General features: G+C 44.0%; 1 protein-coding gene across 1 annotated transcript in view; it reads right to left on the bottom strand.

Annotated features, from left to right (window-relative positions):
* Positions 1-1,158: 1,158 nt before the first annotated feature.
* SLC24A3 (solute carrier family 24 (sodium/potassium/calcium exchanger), member 3) overlaps positions 1,159-24,988 on the bottom strand; it is a 31,930-nt gene continuing 8,100 nt past the window's right edge. Inside the window, exons 5-12 of the mRNA XM_009703074.1 lie at positions 23,777-23,910; positions 20,927-21,087; positions 20,065-20,341; positions 18,290-18,456; positions 16,385-16,499; positions 15,378-15,490; positions 2,339-2,404; positions 1,159-1,308 (exon numbers count right to left, since the gene is read on the bottom strand). Coding sequence (XP_009701376.1) covers positions 1,159-1,308; positions 2,339-2,404; positions 15,378-15,490; positions 16,385-16,499; positions 18,290-18,456; positions 20,065-20,341; positions 20,927-21,087; positions 23,777-23,910 — 1,183 coding nt within the window. The remainder of the gene's footprint in view (positions 1,309-2,338; positions 2,405-15,377; positions 15,491-16,384; positions 16,500-18,289; positions 18,457-20,064; positions 20,342-20,926; positions 21,088-23,776; positions 23,911-24,988) is intronic.

Below are 24,988 nucleotides of genomic sequence, written 5' to 3' on the forward strand. Positions count from 1 at the left end.
TTCAACTGCTTAAGAAGACAAATATCTGGCCAGGTCCAGTGTATTCTTTAAAGAATGGCAAATTATGACTTCAGTAACTATGTCTGTGCAAAATATGCCTCTTTCCTTTTAAAGAAACCAGTGTCTGTAACTCATTTAGAAAAGTTCCGACACGTACTTATGTCCTTCTCAGAACGAATAAGACATGAACTATTGAATCCCCCCAAAACAAGAAATCTGATGAAGCAGAGAAAGTTCTGACCTTCCATTTCCACGTGCAGACCACTAAAAACCAGGACACCTCCTTGGTGGCCCTCCTGGGCTGGCAATCAAACTATTGCTTGGAAATACCATAAACACCCTAGTAATAAAACTCCAACATTAGTAGTAAAATGGTAGCAGTGTTTACCCTTTGAATCCACGTTTACCTTGCATTCCTCACCACACCTGTACAAGATTCATTATTTATGGTAACAAGTCATTGTCTGTTGCCTTGACAATCTTCTTTTAATATGCAGTAAATCCATTCATATGCCAAGTACCTTGAACTGTATTCCCATATTACACTGCCCTGTGACCTTTGGATCGTTACAGGAGATCCAGCGCTCAGAAGGAGAAGCTGCAAGAGAGGACGTTGATCTCTGGCAACTAAAAAAACAACAACAAAAACCCCCCAAAACCCCTCAAAACCAAAAACAAAACTAAAAAAAAAACCAAAACAAAACAAAAAAACAACCAAAAAAATTCCCATGATTCTCCTTGAAAATCAGCCCCTGTACGATGTACCCTCTTCTGCATTGTAGCAATAGTCTTAAGTCATAAATTAGATTAGTCTTCCATCAAATAACTTAAAAAAAGAAGGAATTGTAGCAGACCAGTTTTGCCTGGCTTGACGCCAGTTAGCAGCCAGTTCATCTAGAGTCCCATTCACACTGTTCAAAAACTGAGCTAGGAAATCACATGAATGTCAAAAAAAAATAATCTTCACATCGATGCAGGATTTTTCCAGGTTGTGGGGGGGGTCAGGTAGAGGGCAGACCTAGATGGGGCCACAGGTCCTATGAACAGTGAAGAGGATATACGTCACGACTTGGAGGTGCACCGCATTCAGGAGATGCCAGCCGTGGTTTGTATTGCACAGGTAAGAAGGAAGTTCCTCCCAACAGTCTGCCACCTGCATTAGTGATCTCTGCACATTGGCAAGTTCACAAAAGTGAAAACATTGAATTCTGTCATGATGGAGAAACACAGGAAGATGCCGTAAAGGGAAAGGCACACACACCCTAGCTTCTTATCCAGTTTCCATTTGTTCATGTGGACGCCAAAAACCTACAATAAACAGAGAGTAAGCCACCATAGCAGGAACATTGTGAATAAAGTGGTAAATCCCCTTCTCAATTAGAGAAGCATGAAGATCACTGTCCCCTTACTGGTCATGGTCACCTGGAAGCAATCACAATGCAAGTACTGCAACAAGTGAGCTGAAGACCAGAGCTGAATTAAATCAGAGTAGCCCCCTCGCAGTCATTGAAGACACACTGACTTATATCACCTTGAGTCCTGGCCCAAGGGCCTTAAGGTTCTGCACTGAATTTCATTTTGGCAAGAACAATCCCATTTAATTCAATCAGAAATGTTTTCAGAGGCCAGATTCCTTTTTCTTCACTCAGAATGCTTCATGTGACCCTCTGCACCTCAGCCTAGAGCCACACAGTCTAAGGCTGTGCTTGACTTTGCTTAGTTTGCTCCCACACAAACCTCTTAAAGATTAAAGTCTTGTGTATGTGGGAATTGTGTTGGTGTGCAACGCACAGGAGGACTCCCTATAGCAGCTGGTCTTCAGATTTGGAAGATGTCACATAAATCCTCTTCTCTCTATCATTTCTAGTCTGCTATGTTGGACTTGGACAGGTCAGGGAAAGCGAGAAATTAATTTCAACAGAAACACTGTCATGTCCAGGCACTACTTGTTCTGGTCTGTGTGGTATTTCAGAAGGTTCCTACAGCTGGCCAAAGCAAACTGTACGTTTTGTCTGCTTGTCCAACAGGAGAATGGATCTCATCACACATCAGGGGATCTGCTTCAGCTCTAGCATGAAAAATAACTAATTATTACTAATAGATGGGGGGGCCTCCCATTAAAAATATACAAATATGAGAGCCATCTTACGACAGTCATAGCTTCTGCAAAGTGCCAGATTAAGGTCTTGGCAAGTTTACAATAGGAGTGAGCATTCCTATCCCTTAACAACAGACTTTGCAACCACTATTACAGATGGAGGTGAGAAAGGAACAGGTGAAGAAAATGTCAACAAAAATCACTCTTTTGGAAATGAAGAACAAAAGACTATATACATACTGTGACAAAAACAGATGCCAGCAGGAGACCAACAGAATAGATCAGTCCTCTGCTGTTTAACCGAATCTGTAAAAGAAGGAAGTTTATAAAACCACATCACAATTTCAAGCAACAATAGTTCTCTCTGCTGATAATTCTGTAATCCTAAACTGCTTAGTTGCTAAACACTGGCTTGCAAGCTGTAAATGCCAAGTCACATCATTACATCATAGATTATTTTGCCTACTCCCTATTGTCAAAGAAAGAGGAGTATTATTAGAGTAGCGTCTGCATGACCTGACAGCATTTCAAACTGTTCCACCCTCACATGGGCTTTGTCATCCCTTATACTGTTATACCACAAAATTTTCTTTTTGGCAATTAACTCCTATGTGAGTTCTGTAAGAACAAACACGGGAAAGGAAATTTTTTGTTCAGTCACCAATTAATGCTTCACACTGGGGGAAAATAACAAGGACACACATGAACACACAATTTCTTCCTTACTCTTACTCATCTTGGTGAAGGAAACAAGTCAGTAATCTCATGGCCTGAACCTCAGCAGCTGAAAATCATCAATATCAATGTGTCATGGCACACGAGCGCAGGCTGAACATTATTTAGCACTGAGGCCAACCAGGCAAAAAGACAACTTATTGCCTGCAGGGCTGTGTAGAGATATTGTTACTAAGGTACCCAGGCACATCCCAGGCTCTGATGTAGCTTTCTCCATGGCAGAGCCACAACTACATCCATTGTGCAGGTGGAGAACTGAGATACAGGTTCTCAAAGCTGTGGAGCTAGTAACTGCCATTTCCAGAGGCTTTGGAGTCTAACCAAAGGCACTTATCTGCATCTTTAAGTCCTAAATACATTCAAAACCATGATTTTATGTGACATAAACCTAAATCAATGATCTGGACGAGGGAATCAAGTGCCCTCTCAGTAAGTTTGCAGGTGACACCAAGTTGGGTGGGAGTGTCGATCTGCTGGAGGGTTGGAAGGCTCTGCAGAGGGACCTGGACAGGCTGGATCAGTGGGCTGAGACCAACAGCATGAGGTTCAACAAGAACAAGTGCCAGGTCCTGCACTTTGGCCACAAGAACTCCACGCAGCATTAACAGGCTGGGGGAAGAGTGGTTAGAAAGTGGTCCAGCGGGAAAAGACCTGGGGGTGTTGGTCGACAGCCGGCTGAACATGAGCCAGCAGTGTGCCTAGGTGGCCAAGAAGGCCAATGGCATCCTGGCTTATATCAGGAATGGTGTGGCCAGCAGGACCAGGACAGGGATCGTCGCCCTGTACTTAGCACTGGTGAGGCCGCACCTCGAGTGCTGTGTCCAGTTTTGGGCCCCTCACCAGAAGAAAGACCTTGAGGGGCTGGAGCGAGTCCAGAGAAGGGCAACAAAGGTGGTGAAGGGTCTGGAGCACAAGTCTGATGGGGAGCGGCTGAGGGAGCTGGGGGTGTTTGGTCTGGGGAAGAGGAGGCTGAGGGGAGACCTCATCGCTCTCTACAATTACCTGAAAGGAGGGTGTAGCAAGGTGGGGGTCGGTCTCTTCTCCCAAGTAACAAGTGATAGGACAAGAGGAAACAGCCACAAGTTGCACCAGGGGAGGCTTAGATTGGATCTTGGGAAAAATTTCTTCACCAAAAGGACTGTCAAGCATTGGAACAGGCAGCCCAGGGAAGCAGTGGAGTCACTATCCCTGGAGGGATTTAAAAGACGTGTAGATGTGGTGCTTAGGGACATGGTTTAGTGGTGGGCCATGCTAAGTTTATGGTTGGAATTGATGATCTTAAAGGTCCTTTCCAACCTAAATGATTCTATGATTCTAAAGCTACATAGGAAGGCTACAGGGAGTAAAGCCACCTCTCCAATCCTGTTCCTCAGCTAGGAACATGCTTTTCCTCAGGTTCCCATTCTTCTCTTGGGGAGCTTAATTATTGTGCCTTTGGGCATTTTTATATGATCTTCTCAAACAGTATCACTTGCAGTATCGTCAAGGAAGCACTCAGGTGGAGTTTCTCAAGGAATTTCTGCAGGGGCTTCTCCAGGGAAGCTAGAAGCTGTGGGGTGGGTGCCATGGGTGAATGAATATCTTAAGGCCACTATAAGGTAACACAGCCCATCGTGTTCCTCCCTGCACCTTCCATGCAATAAAACCCTATGTGAAGTTGAGTTTCAACTGACAGTCACCAAAACCGGTTACTATTTAAAGTAGTAACTGACTATTTAAGTTTCTTGGCAGAGATCAATCTTAGCAAGAAATTATGTACAAGTATTTTTCAAGGATGCCTTAGAAAAGGACATTGCTATTGTTTGTCTAGTAGACTTTGATTTTGTTCAGCATAGGTATATTTTCAGTCACACCACTCTGCTGCTGAGGTCAAACAACAAAACTAAATGCGGGGATCTTCCTTAAATGGGCTGGTATCCAATTCTTAATTGCTCAGCTTGTTCTACATTTGTATGCAAGGAAAAGCAAAAGTATTAGTCCATTCCTTCAAATGATCTGCAGACAAGAAAATAGTTCCCAGAATGAAAATTCATCCACCTCAAACAACACATTTTTTCTAACAGCTAGATTTATTTCTTGATTTTTAAACTGGTTTTAGTCCAATAAACAATTCAAACTGAACTTCTATCCTACAATATTTTCTCAACTGTCAGCACAGAAAGTAATGGTACATAGTGTATCACTGGCCACTTTTCAGGGCTCACATCCTTCCACTTTGATTATAAAGAAGCCCATTTGCAAGAGTAGTGGCTATTGCTAATTTGGTGATAAACAGCCCTACAATTTCATGAATGCAAGACTGCTGAGACACTTGCATAATTTTGCATCACAGTCAGGAAAAACTTCTCACCCAAATATTGCTCCCAAATCCAGAGTAAGGATTTACCTTCATTCCCCAAGGACAACTGAGGGGAGAGTCTGACTTCCAGACTCAAGGAAAGGTTTATCAGTTCTGACATTTTGCAAACCCAAGCCTGCAATGAACTCCATACACCCAGGATCCTCTGTGCAAATCCATGTTGGAGACAAGGTCAAGCATGCTGCAAAAAGACAGTCCTGGAAGGATTTCTCTCTTCTCCTGTACGTGGCTCAAGATTCAGCATGATGACACATTGTTGTACTTCTAATAAACCATAATAAGCATGAATAGGTCTTGCACAGCTACTATACACTGGAACCATTATAGCATTTGTACTCACAAATGTCCCAACAATTTGCAGAGCTCTGTTGCTGCCTGAAATTTGCTGTGATCTCCATGTACAATAAAATACTGCTTACACAAACGGCCCATTTTCCTTCTTTACTGATTTTTGCCATCATAAAAAAGGCTACAGCCGTGATGATCATTTGTTCTTAAAAGTATTATAGGATTTCTTTAAGACATGAGCTGTAAGTGTACGTATGCACAGTGGGACCACCATATTCCTATGGCCATTACATGTAAAATACAATATTCTCACTAGACTGACTGTCCAAAGAAACTAAGGATTTGGATTGCTTCAGAGTGTGAAGGCCATTTGTGGGACTGCCTGCATAACTGAAGGTGAAAAATGTAATGATCCCACTGTCAATGTAAACTGCACTTTGTAAGTGGTGGACAGGAGGAAGTGAGTTTTTGCAGCTATGGAAGAAGTCTCTAAGGCCACTGCAGCTTCTCTGACCAGTCCCAAGCAAAACTCAGAGTTTTGCTGAAACAAGAGCTGCTCTTAGGATGGGAGACAATGTCGGGTTCTGACCCAGAAGACGTTTTTCTTTGATACCCTACAGCGTATCTCCTGTTACACTAAGGAGCCAGGACAAGCTAATCTGGGGGCTCTGTGCACACATTCCTGCACCTTGTAGAGACAGACTGGTCCACTGCACTCATTCACTCCCATGCATCCACTCCTCTTCTCCTGCTTCCACTAATCTGAATGGTTTAGTTATTCTAAAATGCAAAAAAACCCTAAACTAACTTTGTGTAACTAAAATACAAATTTAAAGCCACCTTTCCTGCTACCCCAAATGAGCAGCAGCTGGCTAGGAAAGACAGATACTATTTTACAATAAATTCCTGTCTCGATTTTGGTCAGGAATTCTGCTTGACCAGTGCCAATATCTGTAGAAACTGTCAGCATAAAATACATCAATCGGAAAGGAATCTACAGGAAAAGGAAGCAAATGAAGCAGCTGGAATTATTTCAGCATGGAAAATGTCTAAATTCAACCTAAAGTGCAGACGCTGCTTCTCAGTTACATCATTAACCTCCATAAAACCAGCAGACATTTGGAAAGAAGACTGTTCCAAAGGCCTCTGTGTCTAATTTGCTGAGGACAGTGCTTCCAAAGAGAGGTGTTTGGGGCTGCTTTCTTTGGACCATCTGCAAGGCTCCTCTTTGCAGGTCATTCAGAGGAATAAAAGTTGCTATTAAGGATTATTCCAAAGCAGAAACTGTATGCTAGTTATTTATGACAGTTTTACGAAGCTAACAGTAACACACGTCATGCTGATCTCACATAGGCAAAGCAAACGCGGCAACCCCTTCAGCAGCATGAGCACCGATTTTCCCTTGCAGCGGTATTGCGTTAAAAACTTGAATTTCACTCCTGGTTAACAGTTCTCAACTCTGGCTTAACTAGCAACGCTCCTGGCCTGCGATCTAGTCCAGCTCCCACTGTTGAGCAAAGTAATTAGCTATTAATTAACCTAAATAACAAGAACTTTCCTTTACGAGGCTTGTATATTCCCACAGAAAGAAAGGATTTCCTGGGAGGGGTGAAAAGGTGTTTTCTTATGCAGTTTTCAATTTCCAGTGCTTTTTGCTCTGCAAAATTTGATCATTTATTAGGGTCATCACCTAATGCCTCACTCTGCTGTGGGACAGCAGGATTAAAACCCTTCCATGTACATAGCAAAGGCTGGTTTCCTTGGGTGAGCAAATGCTAGCTGTGGAATGCACTTTGTCAGGAAGCTCATTTGGCTGAACTGGGTATGTATCACAGCTGGACTTTCTGGAAGAAAAAGTACAACTCTTTGGGTAAAAAGCCTTGTTGGTGAGCTCAAAGCACTGTAAAAGCTGTGCAGAATTCCAGGTGTTTCCCCTGTGGCTCAGGAGGTGATGCACCTCCATGCTATGCCATGGAGCAGGCACGAAAGGGACAGAAGAGACCAAAGACGACAGGTGAGAAGAGCTATGAAATAATGAGAAGCAAATGAAAAACAACAGAAAGACAGCTGGAATAAACCAACATTGATGTCAGCCTGTCCCCAAAGCAGATTTACCCTGGGACAGCTGGGAGATGGATTCCATAGATGGGTGCTGGGTGTAATTCCAGATGCACTGGATTTGCAGTATACGTGCTGTGAAGTTACTCTTCGTGCACACAAATAGTCCAATTAATTTGGCTTGCTGCTTATGCACAGAGCTGCTCTGCATGGTGTGTGCAGGAGTCCAGCTGCATATGATGCACTGCTTTTCTGGCACACATAGTAATTCTGACCTCACTAGACTTTTGCACATGTGGAGAATGGCATACATTCAAGCTCCATGCCCAGGGTCTCTGGGTTATCAACGACAGCCCTGGAGCAAGCTGATTTACACCAGTAAGAAACCTCCCTCGTTGTAGGTATAACTCCTCTTTAAGCCTGTTGCCCAGATACTTCTTACTGTAAAGGTTTCTTCGCCTAACACTAATGCTTTGACATTCTTGCAGACTTTACAGCTCACATTGAGAAGAGAATGAAAGCTGTCTGGGTTTGTTCAGGTCCATAATGCAATGGCAGTCTGGTCTTTGAGGGATGCTTTTGTTAAATATCCTCACTCCAACAAAGAAAGGTCTCCTCAGAGCTAGATGAAACTCACTGCCAAGCATCTGAGGGGGGCTGTGGTCTGAGGATTTGGAAAGATGTTCTCCAGTAAACCTTGCACCAGTGATATAAGAGGTTTCCAGTGTCAGATCAGCCAGCAGTGATTCCCTGACACACAGGTCCCATTAGAGCCCTCCCCATTTACCACACCTGAGGGAGGCAGGCTTCAGCAAACAGCCCACGTTGTCTGGGGTATAAGCACATACTCCCTTCTATCAAACCTGCTACTGGGCACTGAGCTATTTAATTCTTGCATTAAGAGCAGCCAGAGAACCACTGCCAAAGCTCTTGACTAGCCTATGCCTAGCTCTGGAAATGGTTCTCTGAAAATATAACGGAAACCCCCAACTATTAATTAAAACAAGAACATTTAATTCTAGCAAACACTGCTATTACTTCTCAATCACCAACAAAGAGAATATACGTTTTCAAAGGAGACAGGTTCAGATTTGCTCTAAGTATGCTGCAGCCCTGCATGGTATTACACTAATTGGTGCACAGCAGGGGCTGCTCATCAGAACAAAAAGGTTTAACAGCTTCCTCCTGTTTTATCCTACCTGCTAATGCTGAAGGTTTTCCTACAATCCCCTCCTGTTTGGCCCAAGTCTACATTACAGCCATTCTGTCCACAGCAATGGCTAGAATCACAAAAGCTACATAAGTAGGCGTGCTGCTTTTTTTAACCTTCTCTCCAGCTCTGGCAGCCTTTCAACATTTTCTAATCTAATACCTACCCATCTATTTCAAAAAGTAATCATACAGAACTATGAATTGTTTTATACAGTATTGCTGTAGTGGTTCTGAGATAGTTAAATCTGAACTAGGCTGAATAGCCACTGTTCACCTATTTCTCATTTCTCTCATTTTAGTTCTCCACTTGCCTAAAGGATCCTTTCTTTTTCTGCATTTGGTTTTGGACTACCTGTTGCTGTTTCACAAATTTCCCATAAGTCTACAGCTCTGGAAATACAGTTTTAACTGACGAGCTATTCCCACTTCTCTGATTATCACTGCAGCCTGCCTTATTTCTTATTGTGACTTCTGTGAGCACAGGAGCTCAAAAGGTTCTGAAATTTGGTACAAAAGCTCAAGAAAAATGTGTCCTTGATTTGTCAAATTAGGGTAGAAATCAGTCAAGCAGCCTTCTCTTGAGGCAAGTGGTATTTCCTGCAAGAAGCAATGGAATAGGTTTTCTCAGGGTATGTGACAATGTTCAAGTTCAGCGAAAACAAGGCTAGCAAAACATTCAAAACTCAGCTGGAGTCATCTTAATTATAGAAGGAAAAGCTCAGTTCTCTGATCGTTTAAGAATAGGAAATGCTTTTTCCCCAGGAGAAAAGTGTCTGCAGATGAAGCACTCCTTCGTACTGCAAGGAGGAAAAATCAACATTCCCAGTCTCCTTTGAGGTTTGGCTTGTATCTAGCAGCTAAAGCAAGTCAGAAGAATGCTCTGTTTTGACTGATCACACATGAAAGTTTTGCAAGTTCAAAATCTACTCTGAATTTGAACAGAGGCTATCTCCCTGCTTCTTGTGTGGCACCAGCTCCAGATATTCCCACACAGCTCCTGCAGGCAATAAGTAACCGAGGCTGAAGGTAAACAGCAGAGGAAAAACAATGGAAATAAAATAAAAGTGATTCCATTCTTCAGTTCTTTTCTGGCAGTTGCTGAAGGGAAAACAAGAAGCTATTGCCAAAAGCCAAACTGGTTTTGCTCCAGGGTCCAAATATGAGAGAAATTACCTCATTCAGGAATATTAGAAGGACTCTACTATGTTTCCAGTCCCTTGGCTGAAAAAGCTGCAGGTCCTCTGTCTGTTTGGGGATCCTTTTCCTGCAGTGTCCCTGCCTGGCAGTGGAAATTCAGTGAAAATCCTGCATTCCCCGGGTCTTGCCATGAGACAGTGGTCTCAACAAACTGGAGCTTCAGACATGTGCTGCATTCTTGCATGTTTCAATGGAATTTCCTTCTTAGACCTTTTTTTTAGACTCCTAAGAAAGCAGCCTCGGTTTTTTGCTCTGTATCACAGCATTCACTTTACAGAGTACACAGCATGGAGTGCTGCACAGAGACACCCAAAGTATTAAGCAAGAAATGCAGGGGTTACGGTTGCAGAGAATTCCTGTACTGTGAGGAGCTTTGGAAGGGACAAGACACTTCTGCTCTACTATAGTATAATCATCTCAGACTCCCTGCCATGAAACCAAGGAGCAAATGCACTCAATACATGCAAAGTATTCCAGGAAGCTGGAAGGACTAGTTCATAGCTTCAGCATGCACCTGCTGCTATGCCTGTCCATAGGTTTTTGGGATCAGCCAATAAATTAATCCATTAATACCTGCCAAGCTGCATACCGCTGCTGCAGTGATACCAGCACATCACATCGCAGATGATAATGCAACAGCCAAAAAGAGTCTGGCACCCCAGAGTAGGAGGAGGAATAACATCTACAGAAGTGAAAGGGGATGCTGTGGGAAGCAGGGAACCTTGCAGATATTCACAGTTACCACCCTGTTGCTATCCTCGACATATCTGCCCCAATGAACCTATCCTCCCTATTCTCTCAGAGGATTTAAGGTGGTCTGTATGCAGATACCTGGGCCAGAATGGGGCAGGGAGCAGATACACAGATGTTGGTTGGGAGGAGATGAAGGCCAGCTTTGTGCTAATGTCATAAGATTCATCATAGTGCCTTGAAATTAAAACAATGAATAGCAAACTGGTCAGCGAGTAGCAAAGCAGCGATGTTTGTCATCTCGATGTGTGTTTCTCAAGTGTCTGCTTCCCTCTGGATTCTCCGATGTCTAACAAGGCTCGTGCTGGGGTTACTCCTTCTCTCTCTAGCTGCTTGTTTGCATGAAAGGAATGTCATGTCTCTAAGACTTCTAACTTACTGTCAAATTTTGCTGAAACTGGCTGAAGTTACCAGGCAGAGAAGTGATGGACAGACATACGATCATACTCCCACATGCTGATGTGAACAAATAAACCTGGCTGTTTATCCTTAGGCTAAAATTCCTGTTCTCTAAAATATTCCTGCCTGAAGTCTGGTTTACAGTTTCACATCCAAAAAAAGATTCCAGAGGGAAGCAATTGGATGCAAGACACAGAGCAATCGTCCTTCCACTCTGGATTTGCCAGGGCCGCTGGGGAAGGATGCTTACAGGATTAGAGTCAACAACGTGTTCAGGACTCAGACCTGGAAGAGATGAGAAAGTGAACTCTTTCAAAGGTCTCTCTAGGTCCAGAGGGATGCTGCTTTTTCTCCGAAAGTCCTGCTGGCACGCTAGATGAGCTATGGTTGATAACAGAAGGCCACAGCTGCAGCAGGAGGGTGGCCAAGTGAGCTCTTGAGTAGTGGAGTGGAAGCTCCAGTGGGAAGCACAGAGGAAGGCAGAGTAAGTGCCTGGACATTAACAGGTGTCCAGAAATAACAAAGACTCTTAAAATAATAAACATATAGTTGGGTTAGAGACTAGACATTGTAGAAACAGAAGGGATCTGATGTGGAAGCTGTTTGATATGACCAGTTCATGGTCACAGATACACCCAGGCGAGGCAGGGTGAATGGTATCGGAGACCAGCGGCCTGGAGCATACAGTGGTTTTGCAAAGCACTGCCTGGTGCAGCTTCCTACATCACAGCATGTGGGTACAGACCCCCGTTCAGGCTGGGGCTGTGACTGCCCTGCAGTCTCCGCTTGTGTTGTACCACATCCTACAGGAAACTGTTTCATTGAAAGTAAGAAAACAGAAGGGGAACTTCCATCTCTAAAGCAGGCGACAGATGCTTCCAAGATGCAGCCTGAGAAGCAAAAGATGGTTTTCCATTCCTTTCTTGTAACCAGAAAGGAAGAATAAAAGAAATAATAAGCTGAAACTTCCTTCAATGGGCCTGGGAAAGGGGCAGTCGAAGGCGGGAGAGGCGCTTAATCAAAATGATTGCAATTTAGCAACCCAGCACCAGGATGTGTCTCAAGAGATTCACAGTCTATTTCTAGTTCTGCCACTTACCTACTGTGTGACCTCCAGCAAGTCTATTAGTTTCTCTTTGACAGGTCTTCTCTTGCTCTTTTCCTGTCTTATCTATTAGATCACAAGCTGTGTTTTTCCCTCCCAGGCACTATCTCATAGAGACTTTTTTAAACAAGAAGTCCTGATTCTGGCATGGGGCTTCTTGTGGTTACTGCTAGGCATGTGACAAAACGAGGCAGCAACCAGGACCTTGCAGGACAATGCTTTCAATATATCAGTGTCTCCCAACCAGCCACAAGCTTGCAGGCTGCATTTCATCCAAAGCTCTCTGCTTACCTCAAATCAAAATGCACCATCTGTAAAATGGGCTCTGAAATACCCACCTGCCCTTAGGGAGTTTAAGGAAGACTCAAACACAAGCTCACCCTACAAAGGGTGTGACAGCAGCTGAAAGCATCATGAAACCTCATAAATCTCCTTCTGGTTGGGAGCAGCTGCTTGGCTGGTTAGTGTGTGAAGCCACTTTACTGCACACAGCAGAGAAACCTCATAATGCACGTAACAACAGGATACCATGCTGCCACATGCACGGGCACACCGTGGCACAGAGGCAGACAAAGTGAAAGAAAAAGGGAGCAGATCTTCTTCATTTCTGCATGGTAACACACCAAAACTCTTTACAGCAGCATTAACAGGGAGCAAAATTTGGCCACACGGGATTCTGAATCAGGCAGCCTGGAACAACAGATACATGGGGATTTTAGAGTATGATATTAGGGAAATACCTTACTCTGGAGAAAGCCCTGAGTGTTTAGACTTCCAGAAAAATAACGCTGGAGGGGGCTTCTAGGAGGCTCTTCTGCATTAAAGCTTAACTTTCAAATCACACAGTCTACTTTTTTTGGCTTCAACAAAAACTATAACAGCTTGTTTATTACAACGCATTTACTCTCTACTTTCAGCAAAAGCTTACCTTTGCCACAGGCCTCTTATATTCAGCATTCTGGGGAGGCAATCATGGTTTTGGATAGCTATGCAAAAGTAATCACGATCAAGCAAGGTCTTTTTGTCTTTTACAAATCTCTCATTCCCTCTGGACACAAGACAGGGGCATCACGATGGCTTTGAGAAGTCCCTCTTTTGGAGGAGATACTATAAAGACAAATTTAGATCCTGCCAAATACCAAAGGAGCAGTACTAAATCATGACTATTCGCTCAGAAATTACCCAGTGTTTCTGACTCACAGTCATATTTAGTGGACAAGCAGGTTGGCCTAAACCTGTGAACCCTCACCCAGCGAGTAAGCCTTGCTCATGTGAGCAGCCCTATGGACCTCAGGGAGCAGGAGCTCCTCATCTTCTGTCCCCGCTAACCTCAGTGCCAGGCACATCAGCGGGGTTCCCTGAATAACAAACAGCACCTTGCAGCTCTTAATGCTGTCACCAGGCTACACCTGACCCAGCTAACTCTAGCCTTATCTAATTACTAATAACGGAGAGGGGGATGGAGGGAGGCGCTTGTTTTGTTTTGAAGTCCAGTTATCTAAGGATTTGGAGAGAAATCCAGGAACTGCAAGTGAAAACTGAGGAAACTCTCTGTGCGGTTGCTTCCAAGACTGCCTTTTCTAACCACGTGATCATGCTGTACAATGAACATTCTGGGTGTGCAAAACAGTAGTGACATTGTTACGCCTCTATGAAAGCAGGCTGCTTCTGTTCAGCCACTTGTTTTCATCCTTTTCTGCAAAAACATAGATAAGCTACAGATAAGCTGTTCATTAAAGAAAGATTTTATTCCGACAGCATTGCTTCCTTTTGTCACTCCTATAGTAAAGAAGAGAGAAGATTCAAGGAACTACAGCCTGGTCAGCCTGACCTCAATCCCTGGGAAGGTGATGGAGCAAATAACCCAATCCACTTCTAAACATATGAAGGACAAGAAGGTGATTGTGGGCAGACATACAGATTTCTGAAGGGGAAATCATGTTTACCCAGCCTGATAGCCTTCTATGTTAAGGTTGACTTGTTGGATGAGGGGAAAGCAATAGATGTTATGTTGACTTTAGCAAGGTTTTTGACACTGTCTCTCAAACATCCTCATAGATAAACAGAGGAAGAACAGACAAAATAGGTGGACAGTGGAATGGCCTGACTGCGCGCAAAGTCCAGCTGGAGACCAGTCACTAGTGGTTCACCCTAGGTATCAATACTGCTTAACACCTTTATTAATGAACTGGATGATGGGGCAGGAGGCACCCTCAGCAAGTTTGCAGCCGATACAAAACTGGGAAGGGTGGCTGATGCACCAGAGGGTTGTGCTGGCATCCAGAAGAACCTGGACAGGCTGGAGAAATGTGCAGGCAGGGAACACATGAACCTCAACAAAGGGAAATGAAAAGTCCTGCACCTGGGAAGGAATAACCCCATGTATCAGTATATGCTGGGGCTGACCAGCTGGAAACAAGCTTGGTTGATCCTGGTGGACACCATGCTGAAGTCCACAATGCACCCTTGTGGCATTTAGCACCAACAGCATCCTGCCCTGCATTAGGAGAAGCGTTGCCAGCAGGTAGAGAGAGATGGTCCTCCTCTACTCAGCACTGGTGAGACACATCTGGAGAACCTGATCCAATTCTGGGCTCCTCAATACAAGGAAGATATGCACTTCCTGGAGCGAGTCCAGGGAAGGCCCACAAGGATGATTTAAGGGACTGCAGCATCTGACATACAAAGAGAGGCTGAAAAAGCTGGGACTGTTCAGCCTGGAGAAGAGAAGATTTAGAGGGATCTTATCAATGTGTATAAATACTTGATGGGAGAGGATACAGAAGGTGCAGCAAGACTCTTCTGAGCGGTATCCATTGAAAGGACAAGAGGCAACATACACAGTTTTAAATACAGAAATTCAGTTTAAACCTAAGAACGCTTTTTTTACTGTGAGAGTGGTCAAACACCAGTACAGGCTGCTGACAGTGGCTGTGCAGTCTCCATCCTTAGAGGTATACAAAACCCAGCTGGACATGGTCCTAAACATCCTGCTCTAGCTGACCCTGCTTTGAGCAGAGGGTTTGGAATGAGATGATTTCCAGAGGTACTTGCCGACCTCAACAATTCCTGTTGGAATTTTGGACCTTTTTTTTTTTCTAAATAGATCTGGTTTATAAAAAAAATATTTAATTAAATAAATCACAAAGAATCATGTGAACAAATGTAGGACTTACGTATGATCCATAATTCACTGCTAGGGTCTGCAAAGCCCACGGGAGGCCTAGGCCAATTAAAATATCAAAAACATTGCTTCCAATGGAGTTGGACACAGCCATATCTCCCATACCTGCAGAAATGGAAACCATGTACAATCAGACATGTCTCAGAAAAATCTTTCAACTTTTAAACAGAAATACATTAATCTGAGCTAATCCAGACAATTTCCATGGATTAAGGCAAAGAGTTAAGGGACATCCCCACTCACCCCATACCTTCCCTTTCCCCTTTCCCTTCCCCATCATACAAGACCAGCAGGGTTGAAGGGGCTGAATCCACTTTCGAGGATCATCTGAGAACTTTCCTCAACTAATCCTCCACTGCTGTGGGGACCCTGGCCGCTGGCTGTGCTGGATGTGGCCTGCCGGCACTCTGGTGCCATGCTCAGTAGGGCTTTCAATGCTTGACTGTAACCATGACATATGAGTTTCCATCCTGGACTGATTAGATTAGGTCTTTGGGTAGGCTATCAAGTAGCCAGTTGTTTCAACAAAGAGCTACTGGTTTTGTTCCCCAAAGCAGTACTGACAACCTTCTTTTTCTCTTAAAACACCTGTGCCTGGAGTCACACAGAGAGGGGGAAAAAAATTTCCTTAAAAACAGTAGTAGCTTCCAGTCCTTACAACTGTGGTGAAAAGCTGGAAAGTGCCCCGAAACACCCTTATGCCATGTTCTAAAAACGCTATATCACCAATACTTAAATTAAGAGAAATGCTGTGAGTTTTGGGGAAGGCTTGAAGTTGACAATAGTGCCAAAACTTGTTCCACACCGTCACTGAGAATCTGTTACCTGCTTTGCAATAGCAACATAATTAATTTCCTTCCTTGTTCTTGTTTTAAATTTCAGTTTCAGGAAAAGAGTTCTGTGTGTTTTCACATTCAGGACACATCTGTGCTACCTAAAGAGGAAGACGACACAAGGAAACACTTCTACAGCAGTATGACACCTCCGTGATGAACCTACCTTGCCTTGCCACAATAAGGCTTGCCATGCAGTCCGGCACACTGGTTCCAGCTGCCAAGAAAGTGATGCCCATGATCACATCTGGAATTCCCAGTGTGTAGCCAATGATCGTCACCTAGGGAGAGGAAATAAACTGTCAAGCTGTTTGCAAGAATTAAAATCAGAGACCAGCTTGGCCCAATTCTGCAAGATGCTGTGAGACAGAGTTTATTGCTTAGTGCAAACTCACACTTTCTTCAAAGAGATGCAGTGACAGGCTTTTTTGGTATATTCACCACCTGGCAGAGGAGAGCACTCACCTGCTATGTACCCTTTTTGGTTAGCTGCTTCACACCTTTCATCCACAATTTTCCTGACACTAACCTGGAAAAGAGACTATATGGTGCCCCACTACCCTGCGTAACAGTTTCCTGATCTTGGCTGAAGTTTGTAGACATTATTATATACAAATAATAGCTAAGCAGACACTAACACAACCCCATGGTTCATTATACTATGAAAATGCTATATGCAGGGACATATCCCCAAGGGACCGTGAACAATTCCTGTTGGCAGAGAGGAGATACCTTTAATTTCCTCTTTCTGTTGCTATGCAGTCTATGATAAATTAGTGCTCCTCAAATTGATTAATATTTTAAAATTTTGGATGCTTTTGTCTAATGACGCCCATTTCCTATTAGCCACATTTAATTGCTCTTCTGAACTCTCTGCAGCATACTCCAAGAAATGTGAACCATATGTTAAAAGCAGCATAGTGACCCTGTGGGCTCTGGTATTTCAGCTATGAAAAGCTGGGATAGCTTTTTTTTTCTTGAAAAACACCTCATCCTCACAGACGAAAAGCAGAAGAAAACAACTGACTTTCTATTTCCTGTTCAGGGTAACATGGGTTACTGAAAACAAAACAAAATAAAAACCCCTCTTCTGTAACTGCTTTGATTAATTGGCAGGGAAAAGCCTGGCATTCATTTTTGCATTTAGTACAAGAGTGAATCATGAAGGCAGTGAATATTTTTTTTGTTGCCTCCACCTTCCCAGTAGAGAAGCAGTGGCCAGTGCTTTAGTGAGTTATCTCCATGCTCTTCAGGTCCCATGCAGAGACAAGACCGTGAATCGTGTACTCCATTGCAAGTGCAGCAGCCCAAAACCAGGCCTCCCTTGTTAGACCTTCTCCTGATGCCAACGCCCCATCATTGTCTGATTCTGCTTAAGAGCACAGACTGCCCCAAAAGAAACACAATCCATGCTGCAGTATTACTGTCATCCTGACAAGGACAACTTACACTTTTCACCTACACATACCTTGTAATGAGGCCCACAGCAAACGCACAGGCTCAATGACCCAGCCAGCGTACAAAACTCCCCTGTGAACAGGCCAACTATGCTTGGATTTCCTTGTGTTTATTTTTATTCATTTCCTTCTACCTTTAGGATAATGAGGTAGAATTAAGTTCCTGTTGACTGGAGTATGTGTGCAAGAATTTGGCCAAGTATCACTCTTCTGGTCATGCTGAGTTCAAAGTGTTATCACTCACAACTCCTGTCTCTCAAGCTTGCTGGCTCCAAGAAAAGAAAAAGCTATTGAGGACAGATCCTTACCAGCATCAGGGCCTCTTTATACTGCCCTGCATGACAAAGAGGTGTTAAACCGGTGCAAGTGTAATTTTTCCCCATGTTAATGAATCTGGGTGAAATTCCAGCCCTGAATCAAGTTCAAAGGCTACGGCTACTGGCCCCTAATTTTCTTCTCTGAGTGTGGACAGGTCTAATAGAAATGGAAGCAAACTTAAGTTTTCTCATCTAAAAATTCAGGTATGTAGAACTTTCTACACATTTCTCCAAGCTGAGAAAAACTACTTGTGTTGCCTCTCCCAGGCTGTGGTTTCTGCTTTAGCTGGTACATACCATCCAGACCATCATGTAGGAGAAAGCTGCAATCCAGAGGGTAGAAGAAGCAAAGGTAACCATGAACCATTTTTCCAAGTGGGGTTTGTTACAGTTGGGCACTGTGAAGTACAGGACAAAACTCAATGGCCATGTGAAGAGCCACTTCAAGATTTCTATCTTGCCAGCTGTAAAACAAAAAAAAGGGAAATGATCACAATTCTAGTCTGCTTCAGTCCAGAACGTTACTATTTTTTTTAATATTAACAAGCAAGATGCCAGGGACACCTCAGCCTAACTGCTATCCAAACAGAAAATGGCAAGATACTCCTTGTTCAGAAGATCCTGGTGTGACGGCAGAGACGGCAGGGCAGAGAGGGGCACAGAGAAGGAGTATGAACTGCCTCCCTGAAAATTTGTCAAGTAATGGGTCACAGCACACCTGCTACCCTCCCTGGGTCAAGTTCTTACAGGTACCACAGAAAAAGAAAGTTCTAGAAAGAGATCTGATCTGTCTTCAACCACCTAATGGGAGGGGACAGAAAAGATGGAGCCAGGCCCTTCAAAGAAACATACAAGGAAATTATAAGAGCCAATGGACTCAACTTGTAATAAGGGAAATTCAGAAAAGATGCTACCATAAGTTATGCATTTTCTTTTTTTTTTTTTCATACCATGAGGGTGGTCAAACACTGGAACAGATACCCAAAAAGACTGTGGGATATCCATCCTTATAGATAATCAAAACTCAACTGAATGCAGCCTTGGGCAACCTGCTCTGAGCTCTTGAACCAGAGATCTCCAGAGGTCCATGCCAACATTTCCCATACTATGAATCTACTGTCATGGTTCTCAGGACATCTAAATTACTCTCTTCAAGGCTCAGTTTTTTTCCTTACTTGAACCACAGCTGTGCTGTTTGAGTGAGGAGATCTCAATAGGAGTTCCCAAAAATGTATCTCACCTGTAAAGGGCAGGACCAGTCCCTACTGTGTTCTGGCTTGCCTGCAACACAGCAGATCTTGCCAGCTGTGCAACTGTGAGTCAAAGGTAGGGCAGGGATACACTATAATCATCCTGGGACTAGAGCCCTGATGGGTTAAGGGGGACTGGGCAAAAAGGAGATCTCCATCCAGCAGGCCCAGTGCTCAGCAACCTGAGGCACATGTGCTTTTCCACAACTCATGTAGCTCTTCTGACTTTCTAAGACCTCCAGAAAGAGTGAGAAGACACCGTGGCTGTGCCCAGTTAACAGCAGGAACCAGAGGCACCCAGGACCTTCTTTTGTCTCTGCACCACACCAGCACCACTACTGCCTTGTCTCCGCTAGCACCACACCTTACCACCGAGGTAAGAGCGCGCCTCATTTCCCAGCAAGGGTAAGGCCTAGATGCACACGCATCTGACCTGTGTTCAGGCACCTTGCCAGCGGATCCATCATCCTCAGCTTCCTCCGCAGAGAGAGACAGGTCTCTCCAGAGGTTGACACAGGTTTTGGGGACAGGAACCACCCCGTGGAGATTGCTGCCTCTCCCCTCTGACTGCAATAGCAGTGCCGGGCCGACACATGAGCTGCAGTACAGCTGTGTCCAAGCCCAGGAGTCTGCATTCTAAGAAGTTCCTGCTGCTTCCCAGCTCCTATCATCTTGTACCTCTCACCAGGAACTACATTGAGAGGTGCAGGCTGATGGGAACTCTCAGAGTCATTTCTACCTCAACACGCATCTGCGATGCTTTCTGGCATACCCAAACTGAGTTTTGCTTTCTGGAACAACGCAAACCCAGGAGCTTCTTACTGGGTAGGTCAAAAGGTGTATATGGCCCTTCATGGTCATCATCGTCATCATCTTCTTCCTCTTCCTCATCGTTTTCATTGTTCTCGTTATCCTCATTCTCGTTCTCTGTCTCATTCCCAGCCTCAGCCATGTCTTCATCCTGCCGTGTACCATTCACACCCCGCTCGGCAGAGTTGCTGGGGCCTGTTCCATTCTCAAGCACGTGCTTGATAGGTATTTTGATTGCTACTTCTGATTCACCATTGGTGTACGTCCTGCTGTTGATCAGCCTTTGTCTCTGTAAATACAGGCACAAATTCTTGCTGAAAGATAGATATATTTTTTTTTGTTTAATTCTTTGAAGAGAAAGGGAAGAACAGAGAAAGGGAGATGTGCAGAGTTCTTTAAAAATTTGGCTTTAAAAGCAAAAGGAATGAATTTTGATCAGGTATAAAGCTATGCTTGCTTGCTTGCAGGTAACTAGATAAATCTCACATATACAACTTTTCTACAGTGGCTGTAGAATTGACTCCAGGAGTACTTCAAGATCAGGACCAGACTAAGTGCAGGCTCCGTGGAGTACCATATTATTAAATAAGTGCAAGCGATATTAATGTCAGATCAATGCAGGGGGCACCTCCTGTGAGCAACAGCTACAGGTAACATAACCATGGAACGACTTGAAATTTTCTCCGCTAAAATCTCCATGGGGACAGATAGCAAGGGATGATTTAGTAAAGTCAGTGTCAGAAGGATAAAATCTGGGAAAACACTATCAGGGATCCAGAAGAAACACAAGAGTTCCATTTTGATCCAGACACTGCTACAAGAAAAGGCAAATTCAGAAGGAGAAGGAGAGGTGAGTGGGAGATAAAAGACATACCTCATTGATTAACATGCGGCTGGCCATGGAGAGACGTGTTTTGGGAGGGAAGTGGCTGGTTATCATGATCCGGAGTCCAGCCTCAGAAAACGAAAGCTGGTGTGGGTAGGCAGACAGCAGCTCATCCACCATGATCACTGAGGCTTTACGGTGGAAGTTTCCTGCAGCCAAGAGAACAAAGAGAAATTGAGGTCTTCTTCCAGCAGTCTCTCTCTCTCTGCCCTACATGGCTCTCAGAAGAATAAACCCACAGGTTCCAGAAGTCCTTTGTAAGAACCATTCCTTCAGCTACCACCATTCAAAATATGCCTCCTTTGTCCTTAATTTCTGTCTTTACACGTCCTACATTTCTGTCTTTAAATAAATCACCAACACGGTATCTCCACTCATGCTCATTACAGAGAATTAAATCTGCTCTGCACAATTCATCATAGGCCTGCGTTTCACGCAGCTATTCCATCAAGGTAGAAATGGTGCTGCAGTAAAGCTGCATTAGTTCCACTGTTATAATCACCACTTTTGTGAGGATATTGGCCTCACCCACCATTAACCCACCACTTCTCACCTCCAGGGTGTGGAAATTGTCCCTGTGTTCCTGCAAGGTACCAATGCAAATGAAAAGCAGGTTCTGGCATCCTGGGCTCGCAGCTCATGGCTGGGAAGTGCCATCAAACCTGGCAGCAAGCACACGTGGCAGTTCATGGAATGTGACCCACGGTGCAGGAGCAAAGGAACAGGGGCAGGCACCTGAATCACACTCCAGCTGGGGCACAGTGCCAGTGCCCATTACCTCTGGGGTGGCACAGTGCCAGCGTCCATCCTTTCTGTGCCTGGATGCTACCTCAGGCTGTGAATTCTGGGCCAGGACTGGGACTCCGCAGCAGGGAAACCTGAGGTCTTCCCTGACACATCTCTGCTTTGGTTTATTAAAACCAGTGCTGAACACTGGCAAATATTTCATGGCATTAATATTTATTACCATCACTGTTAGTCTTATAGAAGAATAAGTCCTCAGCCTTACTGTCACTTTTTCTTCTGACTGAAGAGGTTTCCATGGATTGGGGTAGATAAGTAGGGTCATCCATATTAAAAAAAAAATCAAAATAGCAAGCCAGCTTTTCCTTGTGACTTTTTCCATGCTGGCATTTCCTGCGTGGCACTCGGGGGAACTGCCCCAAACACAGAAATCCTTCTGTTTGATTCTTTTTGGTCCTTTGTTCAGAAAAAGCCTCAGAAAACAAACAGTAGTGGCTGAAACTCTCAGACCACTGCAATGGGTGCTGTTTGTGACCCCATGCTCCTGGCTGGTGTACACAGCCACGCCACTCGCCTATCTGGGCCTCCGGTGGACCATTGACAAATAAATACAGGAACAATCTGCAAGAAAATGAAGCAATCCTTTTGTCTTCCTTCCTCAGCCAGCTTTAGTAACCGCAAGTGTCCAAAACAAAAAATTACCAGCAGCTGAGCAGTGTCATGCAAAGACACATTCTGGGGAGATTCAGACAAAATCCCAGAGTCAGAACTGCCTCATTTGTGCGTAATGCTGAGGCTACCGGGTAAACCTAGATGACTAAAGCCTGAGTTTATGCTTACTGAGTTTTACCAGTCTAGCTTTACTAGTACGGATTGTAGTCATCTTGCCAGCACAGTTTCGCTGTTGAGACCTCCAGGCTACAGATAGCTGTTCCCACAAAAGCAGCTTCCCCAAATCAGAGTGCACAGCACTCACAAAAGCCTTCCCTCAGCAATAGGGCAGTAACACGATAGCTGGCCTCTATAGACGCAAAGGGGTTGATGTCAGCAAATAAACCCCTCTACAATTCACGTGCAGTTGCTTACTGTATAGAGACTGTGTCTTTCAGTCACTGTTTGCAGGAAGAGAGACCTATTTTTGGTAACTTTTTTATTAGTTCAGTGAAACAAAAAGGGCAGCCCATCTGCAGCCAGAGACCAGGACTGCTTTAGACAAGAGAGAGCTCCTTCTCAGCTTAAACCAATGACTCTGTGTGTGTGTGTGTGTGTGTGTGTTACTCCTGAGGATAAGTGCATATAAATCCCAAGCAGTTACTGCACACGCTTGTTGACTGTTGCAAAGATAAAAAAATTACCCCTTGTAAATACAGTTTACCACATGTTTGCAAATGCACACATCGAGCTACTGCTGCTGAGCTACGGAGTGGGTGAATTTTTTTAAGCTGAAGAAATACAATAATTTTTATATGTGATCGTGACTGAAGTCAAATGGGAGCACATTTCAGCCACAGTGAAATCCACTTAAAGATCATTTACATGGAAAAGTTGTGCACGTTCAAGACAGCACGTGAAGGAAGAGCACCCTACCTAGACCAACATAGAGTTCCCACTCTTGCTTCATGGAGGGGAAGTGCAGACTAGTATAACAAGGCTTTTTTCCCTGCTCAGTTTATGTCACTTTGGAATAGAGTTAAATTTAACTGGACATACTGGATGTAAATGGACATCTTCAATGTAGAATAACAGCACCCACAGGAGGACTTACAACCGCACGGTTGTAACGGTCTAAATAAGCAGCCCTTGGGCAAGTCAGGCTTGAAGCTGGAGGAGTCCTTTCAGCCAGGCACTTGTCCAGCAGCAAGAATTACCCAGAGGAGGTCGGAGCTGCCTCCAGCGGTGAAGGATGCGGTGGCTGGGGTCACCACATCATGCTCCCAGGCAAGGGGAGCCATGGCCATATGGCAGGGGGATTACAAAAGGACCACCTCCCTGCCTATTTCATGGCCGATAAGACAGCAGCAGCCCACACCGTGGACAAACTTGTAAACATTCAGAATGATGCAAGCAAGTAGGGTGACTTACTGGAACAGTTACCTTTCTTTAGTAATACCACTGTGGCATCGCAGTTGCTGTTATCATCCATTTCCGTGTTATTTGCTAAACCGTTCACCATATTTGCAGAGTTTTTTGTCTTCCTTTCAAAGCAGTGATGTATGGTTGAGTTGTACCTGCACAAATGAAACAAACTCTAGATGTACGTTTGCTTCTCCTATATGGATTTCTTGACATTCTTCCTTTCCTAGACTCATATCCTGTACGATCCAACTAAGGGAGGGAAGAAAACCCCTCTGGTTTTAAGGAAATCCAGTCACGGTATGCCAGACCTCTAACTAAATTATATACAATGCAATCTCTCCTTACCTATCAGGCTACGGAAGTTACAAGACATGAATCTTGAATGACATGTATGGTTACGTATTATGTGTAATTAATATTCTGTATAGCAAATAATGATTACTTATCATCCAAAGTTATTTTTTTATCACATAATCACACCTGAGCATGAGTGTTGTTTTACCTGTGAAGACCTACCACAGAAACACAAGACTGTATGCTAAGTTCTGTCTCAACTTTGGGGGGGCAGAAAAAAATAAAATCTTTGTTCCTTATTTATCGCCAGGAGCTGACACAAACATGAGCTGAGGACCTCACCATGATACTCAAAGGCAAGGGCAGACCACTGTGAACATCTGGCTGAGGTCCCTAACCAGGCTGCCAACCTCCCCAGCTATATCCAAACAGGTCTGAAACATCTGTTCACACTACAACATTGCTTTCAGAAAAAAATCCTTTCTAGATTCAAACACTACAACTATCTGTTTTGCTGGTCAGTTAATCATTGCAAGGGTGAAGCTACCCTCCATGTTAAAGAAAGTTTGTAATTATTAGAAGTGAGATGAATTCTTGTGTTACCTTCAACCCAGCCTGAGTGTTTTGCTGTTCTCACTGAGAATTGCTCTCACAATATTTACTCTATTCATCATTTCAAAACAAATCTCTACTCTTACTTGTTGAGACAAGACCACCGGTGTGCTTGGCAGCTGGTAGGTTTTGTTGAATGTTCCAGTTTAAATGTGGGTTTCCTTTCCACTGGCTTTTAAAAACAAGACAGGAGGAGGGGAACCAAACAGCAGAACAGACTAGCTTTGCTAGCATGAACTTGCGTGAAAGAAGTTACACAGGTCAGACGCTCAGAAGATCAATGTTGATTGTGCTGTAGTTTTATCATGGGTCTCCAAGCAAGGA

Source organism: Cariama cristata, unplaced genomic scaffold, assembly GCF_000690535.1.
Source record: "Cariama cristata isolate BGI_N322 unplaced genomic scaffold, ASM69053v1 scaffold22126, whole genome shotgun sequence".
In the NCBI taxonomy this organism is placed as follows: domain Eukaryota; kingdom Metazoa; phylum Chordata; class Aves; order Cariamiformes; family Cariamidae; genus Cariama; species Cariama cristata.